General features: G+C 42.2%; 1 protein-coding gene across 1 annotated transcript; it reads right to left on the reverse strand.

Moving 5' to 3' along the window:
• Positions 1 to 867: 867 nt before the first annotated feature.
• On the reverse strand, positions 868 to 2,282 carry LOC306916728 (uncharacterized protein; the record flags this gene model as incomplete). The annotated part of the gene is made up of 3 exons (XM_079494746.1): positions 1,869 to 2,282; positions 993 to 1,304; positions 868 to 873 (listed from the first exon to the last, which is right to left on the reverse strand). Exons 1-3 carry the CDS (start codon positions 1,950 to 1,952, stop codon positions 868 to 870), a joined length of 402 nt encoding a protein of 133 aa, XP_079350872.1. The 5' UTR covers positions 1,953 to 2,282.
• Between the last annotated feature and the right edge of the window lie 5,383 nt (positions 2,283 to 7,665).

A 7,665-nucleotide genomic window follows, 5' to 3' on the forward strand; every position in this document is an offset into this window, starting at 1 on the left:
AAACCAATGTGGGATATGTTAGTAGACACCTTTACAAACACATTGGTGAAGAAAATTCTTGGTAAGAAATGTATTCCCAGATTTTATTAATATCCCCCGACTACAGTGAAAGAGAGGAGAAACGGAGGCGAAGATTGAAGGAAGGTGAAATGAGAAAGGAATCCAAATAAACAATCTGACAACAAATACTGGATTGTTTTAAAGCTACAAAGGTATGGTGAAGGTGCATCAACAGTAGTTAACGTGGCATCACAATCATTTTAACCACTTTATCCATTGATATGTTGGATGTTCAAAAGTAGCAGATGTACAAGCTCACAGCGCAGGAGTTTGTGCCACGCTTGCGAGTTTGTGCAATTGCAATTCTTTTCTGGATTGGTATTTTTTTGTTGCTGTAATAAATCTTCTCTTCTGGGCACCACTGGGGAGGCACACTTTGGTTAGACATAGCATTGGTTAGACATTGGTGCATTAAAACGACCGGATTAAGGTTGGTGAGGGGTGCGTTAACGCGACCGGATTAAGGTTGGTGAGGTGTGTTTGGGAGAGGGTTAAGGTTAGGTTTTGGTGTGCTGCCCCGTGGGAGGTTAGGGTTAGGGTGAGGCTTTGAGATAGGTTGTAGCAACTTGTAGGACTAATGACTGGTCAAGCACAACATATTTTCAGATGGGGGTCCGTGGCAAATACGCATCAGTTAAATTACACCATGAAGTCATCTCGTCATCTCACCTGCGGCCGCGGCGCTCTCAGACTGCGTCTCCCATTCCACACCGACGGCCAGTCCAGACCGTTGCTACGGGAAGCGGTCAGGAAGACCACGCCCCCTTCAGGAAGACCACGCTCCCTTCCGTGGCCACCACCTCTGTGTTAGTTCTGAACAGCAAATACACAGGTAGAGATATTACACCTACAGTGTGTGTGCGTGCGCGTGCGTGCCTAAATAAATATCTTTTTTTGTGGATGCGGTGTGTGGTGTGATGCTCAGCGCTGACCTGTTCAGCGTGGGTCCGATGCGTAACAGGCCGGACAGAGCCAGGTTCTCCAGGACGGTGATGTAGGTGTGCAGCCTCTCCCCCAAGACGGGCTCCTCCGCTGGGGCTGGACGGTGGAGCTGCTCCCCCCAGACGGGCTCCTCCGCTGGGGCTGGACGGTGGAGCTGCTCCCCCCAGACGGGCTCCTCCGCTGGGGCTGGACGGTGGAGCCGCTCCCCCCAGACGGGCTCCTCCGCTGGGGCTGGACAGCAGCACCGTGAAGGTCTCGTTAGCTTCGGGCTCCGCGCCCAACACCGCCCAGATCTCCAAGGTCTGCCAAGGAAAAACAAACACTGACACTTACATTATTAAAATACAATATGATAATTGAGTCTGCCTTTATGAAATATGTGTCCCTTAGATCTGGTGCGACATGAATATGGTAAAAGTTTTTCCAAAACAGCATACAAATTTCACACAATTTCCAACTCTGAATTTGAACCGATTCGGTAGAATGGCCCATATACAGGAGACTTCAATTCCCAAAACAAGGTTTGGGGTTACAGCCAATCATCAAATGGAGACACACAGCCAATGGGCCTCTAGCACCAACTCACTACTGTTGTTTGACCCAAAAGTGCCCCCAAGCTTCTTCTCTGCACGATGGAACACCCATACCAACCCAGACCTGGCCTTTGCCGTGGGTCAGCAATGGAAATATGTCAGCACAATCAGTCATGACACGTGAGCTGTTCACAAAAGACTCCTCCTATACATGCTGAAGGGTGAAAAAAATGACTTGTTTTGGAAGAGAAGGGCAAGTACCTGTCTCTGATTCAAGAGCCACAAAAATGCACTTGGATTAAGAAGAAGATAAAATACAGTGTGGTGGTGTACTATGATATGGTAGCAGTCCTTGGCCGTGCTCTGGGAGAAGGCCGGGTCCACAGTCACACTCTTGATAGGCAGCTGGGGGTCCATAATACAAGTCCATGGAACTGCAGAGTGGGAGACAAAAAGAGACTCCGGGGAGAAGCTCCCCGGATGACGAGTTAGTGGCAGGTCTTACTGGACCGTGAGTCTGTACAGTGTTAATAACAATCGCACTGATGGGAAACGAACCCACACAACCAAGGGGGGGAGAGGGGAGGAGAAAAGGGAGGATGAGGGGGGGTGGGAGAGGGGGAGACGTAGCGTTCTCAACGGGTCCGAAAATTAAGGCCCGGCCCTACCCTACCCGGGTCGGCCCGAGGCTCGGCCTGACCCAAACAATTACCATAATGTTAGGCCACTAGATGGTTCAATATACAGAGAACAGTGTGAGAGAACAGACTTATCGCCGAAATAAAGGATTTATGCAACTCTCGTTGGCTGTTAATGTTCCATTTCCACCATTGTAATGGATTGCAGGGGTGAGTAAACATCTCTGAAGTAGCAGCTCCCTTTATTTTAGTTTTAGAAGTGACGGTTATGTCTAAGTTATGGAACAATGGCCAATTTGGCTATAATCTAGTAGTGTACATCAATCATCGACTCTTAATACAGATACATAGCACACGTAATGTGCGTAACGGACGGTGTCCAAAAGAACAAACATACAAACCATCCACACACCGCCAGGGTTGGGAAGGTTACATTTAAAAAGTAATCCCCTACAGTTACAAGTTACTTGCAAAAAAATTGAGTAACGTAATGAGAGTACCACAATTTCAAAAGTAAGGGGTTACTTTCACTTACTTTTGGATTACTTTTATGCAAAACTATTTAATTAGATAAAACAAGTTTTATCATTGATAACCAGACAAGAATGTTTTTCAAGAATGAAAAAACTACAGAAATAGTTAAATCAGTGGTTCTCAACGATACCACCTCAGAAAATATTTGGCTCTTAAGTAGACCTACCACCATTATGATTCATTTTAAAATATAGTCTTATTCAGGCACAGTTTGTACAAAAGGTAACTTTATTCCTAATCATTATAATAATAATTCCTAATCATTATAGTAAAATATGTATACAGCCAAAAGCAATTGGTATAGGCCTATTGGAAAAACAAATGGTACTTTAACAAATACGTTCTCACATGGCAGAGGACACACACACACACACACACCACACACACACACACACACACACACACACACACACACACACACACACACACACACACACACACACACACACACACACACACACACACACACACACACACACACACACACACACAATAGCGCGATTGAGCTGACAAGTTTAACTTTGCAATGAGAGACCAACAGCTGTAATTAATCACAGACTGATTCAGTTTGCATTTAGAAATCAACTATTGTTGTAGGCTATGTCGTTTTGAAATGATCTTGATACGACCACCACACTGGTCAACACAGAAGCTGTTGAGAGCTGCATGTTAATGATATGATCCATAGAGTTATGGTTATGTCTGCATCATAGCGAGCAATGCATAGCCTACTGGAGTGCCATTTGAACGGAATGTATCATTTTCCACCCGTGACCCCGCAGCTATAGAGCGCTCCACACACACACCCCGCCTCCTGTTTTCCCCTATACAGATCACTGACCAGAGTGTCCGCTGGCTATAGATCATCACGCGATATAATGGAATATAATATAATATATATAATATAGGGACTGGAGAGTTGGATTCTGACGTGGTGCTGCTGGGACCGCCGCTGCTCGTGTGCCCACTGTGCAGTGCATTATGGGTAGCGGCAGCGACACACACAGTGAACCCCTAATTGCTCCCGATGAGCAGGTTGGTGCCTTGCATGGTTTCCTCTGCCATCAGTGTATGAATGTGTGTGTGTGAATGGGTGAATGTAATGCAAAATTACAGCGCCTTGGATAAAGACTGTTAAATAAGATGTCGGTATTGATTTCACACTGGTCTTTGCTTGTTTTGACATGATGGTACTAATTTTGTGGTGCTGTTCTTATTTTTAATATTACACTGCTTATGTATTATGCCTTTTGTAATCTTGGCATCATTGAAAATGATGGCTCTTTTTGAAAAGAAATAAACGTTAAAAAAATAAAATAAAATAAAAGATGAAAGTATTCGCAGTTTGTACTTAAGTAAAAGTATCAGTACCAAATCGTATACATTGTCTGGTTCGGTGTTCAAGATTTACATGAGTAAAAGTACAAAAGTACTATTTATTTCGACTTGATTCTTTGTTTGTTTTAATTTATTCTAGGCCTAAAATTGATGAGGGGAGAATGTAATCAAGCCTGTAATAAATTGATGAGGGGAGAATGTAATCAAGCCTGTAATAAATTGATGAGGGGAGAATGTAATCAAGGGGAGAATGTAATCAAGCCTGTAATAAATTGATGAGGGGAGAATGTAATCAAGGGGAGAATGTAATCAAGCCTGTAATAAATTGATGAGGGGAGAATGTAATCAAGGGGAGAATGTAATCAAGCCTGTAATAAATTGATGAGGGGAGAATGTAATCAAGCCTGTAATAAATTGATGAGGGGAGAATGTAATCAAGCCTGTAATAAATTGATGAGGGGAAGGGTTAGGGGAAGGGGAGAATGATGAGGGGAGAATGTAATCAAGTCTGTAATCCCCGTTACTGTAATCCAGTTAGTTAGTAAGACGCTATTTACCTTTTTTTTACTCCGATTACATAACAGCGTTACCTGTAATCCGTTGCTTCCCAACCCTGCACACCGCTCATGGCGTTTTCAACAGCTTACAGATCTGTTATTTTGGGCACATACCAATGAGGCGCGCCACGTGACGACTGCTACAATACTAAGCATTTTGGAAACCAAATGGCCTGTACAGTGGACTGTAACACAACTGTGATCATGTAGCTTACGTGTAGCGTTTACACATGTAGTTAGAATGCAATCAGTTGCAACTGCAATTTTGTATGTAGGCCTATTTAGAATGCAATAACAGTTGCACCTGGAGGCAGACATCAAGACCCTGAAGATGACCTGGAACCAGCTGGAGAGAACAGCTCAAGACAGAGATGCCTGGAGATCGCTTGTTGACGGCCGATGCCCCAGAAGGGGCAGTAGGCGTAAGTAAGTAAGTAACAGTTGCACCTTACATAAATGTTGTTGCATGGTGAATCATGATATTGACTGTTTCTCACCTTATAGGCTCCTTCACGGCGCATGATGATGCCTTGATCAAATGGGTTTAGTACGGTTCAAGGAATCCAGGAACCTGGAGAAAGGACCTCCTGTCAATACTTGCCTGATGCCAGGAAGAACCGTCATGTGAGAAATACTCGCCTGATGCCAGGAAGAACTGTCATGTGAGAAATACTCGCCTGATTTCAGGAATTAAACTGTTACGCGATAAATACTCGCCTGATTTCAGGAAGAAAACTGTTACATGAGAAATACTCGCCTGATTTCAGGAAGAAAACTGTTACATGAGAAATACTTGCCTGATTTCAGAAACAACCGTTATGTGAGAAATACTTGCCTGATTTCAGGAAGAAAACTGTTACATGAGAAATACTTGCCTGATTTCAGAAACAACCGTTATGTGAGAAATACTTGCCTGATTTCTGGAAGAAAACTGTTACATGAGAAATACTTGCCTGATTTCAGGAAGAAAACTGTTACATGAGAAATACTTGCCTGATTTCAGGAACAACCGTTGTGAGAAATACTTGCCTGATTTCAGGAAGAAAACTGTTACATGAGAAATACTTGCCTGATTTCAGGAACAACCATTATGTGAGAAATACTTGCCTGATTTCAGGAACAACCGTCACATGAGAAATACTTGCCTGATTTCAGGAACAACCGTTATGTGAGAAATACTTGCCTGATTTCAGGAAGAAAACTGTTACATGAGAAATACTTGCCTGATTTCAGGAACAACCGTTATGTGAGAAATACTTGCCTGATTTCAGGAAGAAAACTGTTACATGAGAAATACTTGCCTGATTTCAGGAACAACCGTTATGTGAGAAATACTTGCCTGATTTCAGGAACAACCATTATGTGAGAAATACTTGCCTGATTTCAGGAACAACCGTTACATGAGAAATACTTGCCTGATTTCAGGAAGAAAACTGTTACATGAGAAATACTTGCCTGATTTCAGGAACAACCGTTATGTGAGAAATACTTGCCTGATTTCAGGAAGAAAACTGTTACATGAGAAATACTTGCCTGATTTCAGGAACAACCATTATGTGAGAAATACTTGCCTGATTTCAGGAACAACCGTTACATGAGAAATACTTGCCTGATTTCAGGAAGAAAACTGTTACGTGAGAAATACTTGCCTGATTTCAGGAACAACCGTTGTGAGAAATACTCGCCTGATTTCAGGAAGAAAACTGTTAAGTGAGAAATATTCGCTTGATTTCAGGAAGAAAACTGTTACGTGAGAAATACTCGCTTGATTTTTAGCAAGAACCGTTATGTGATAAATACGTAATAGTTATTGGGGCGGCAGTGGCTCCCCCAGAGTTTGTGTCAAAGTGTCCTTGAGCAAGACTCTGAACCCCTTGCTCCCGATGAGCAGGTTGGTGCCTTGCATGGTTTCCTCTGCCATCAGTGTATGAATGTGTGTGTGTGAATGGGTGAATGTAATGCAAAATTACAGCGCCTTGGATAAAGACTGTTAAATAAGATGTCGGTATTGATTTCACACTGGTCTTTGCTTATTTTGACATGATGGTACTAATTTTGTGGTGCTGTTCTTATTTTTAATATTACACTGCTTATGTATTATGCCTTTTGTAATCTTGGTATCATTGAAAATGACGGCTCTTTTTGAAAAGAAATAAACGTTAAAAAATTAAAATAAAATAAAAGATGAAAGTATTCGCAGTTTGTACTTAAGTAAAAGTATCAGTATCAAATCGTATACATTGTCTGGTTCGGTGTTCAAGATTTACTTGAGTAAAAGTACAAAAGTATTGGCAACAAAATATACAGTTAAAGTACTGATTAGGCAGAAGGTCACGTTTAAAGGTGTAGTGAAATGAAAAATAAATTTTTGTGTGTTTTTATATCAAAAGTCCATAAATTATTACTTCCTGAAAACGAAAACGTGCTGCGTGATGACGTGTCGAGGCCAACATCAATAAAAGCCAATAAAAATGAAGCTCACCAGTTTAATTCCCCATATCTCCGCATCCGTCCAGCACAGGCTGCACAGCTGCTACTGATTACAGACATCTTCCGTTTTTATTCCCATTCAAGATAACATCCAGAGAGTGTATTACTCGGTTTCAACTTAATCATCACGCTAAAAATGTATCTGAAAACATTATAGGGTAGAAATAAGCCACATTAAGTGTAAACTGGTAAAGCTGGCTGACTATCTGATTTGTAAACAAACATCCACACGCTGTCCTGCGTAGCATAGCTACCCGTCCCTAGCTACCGTCCCATCCCCTGAAGGGATGCAACGCTCTGATTGGTTCAGAAACTTCATAGCGGTGTTTCAACTTGAGACCGTCTGAAACTTCAAAATAAAATGTCCACCATTTCCGTTTCACTACGCCTTTAAGAAGTTTTCAAATGTATAAAACAAATGTATGTATATTTTTAAAAATCCTTTGAAGATAACAGATCTACAAACTCACAAGGTGACGCAAGGTACTTCTTCCACCACTGAATATAAAACATGATGCTGGGTGTTTGTGCACGGTTAGAGAGAGAGCAGGGGGTGCAGAGTTGTACTCACTG

Source organism: Electrona antarctica, assembly GCF_951216825.1.
Source record: "Electrona antarctica genome assembly, chromosome: 23".
NCBI classification, from domain to species: Eukaryota; Metazoa; Chordata; class Actinopteri; order Myctophiformes; family Myctophidae; genus Electrona; species Electrona antarctica.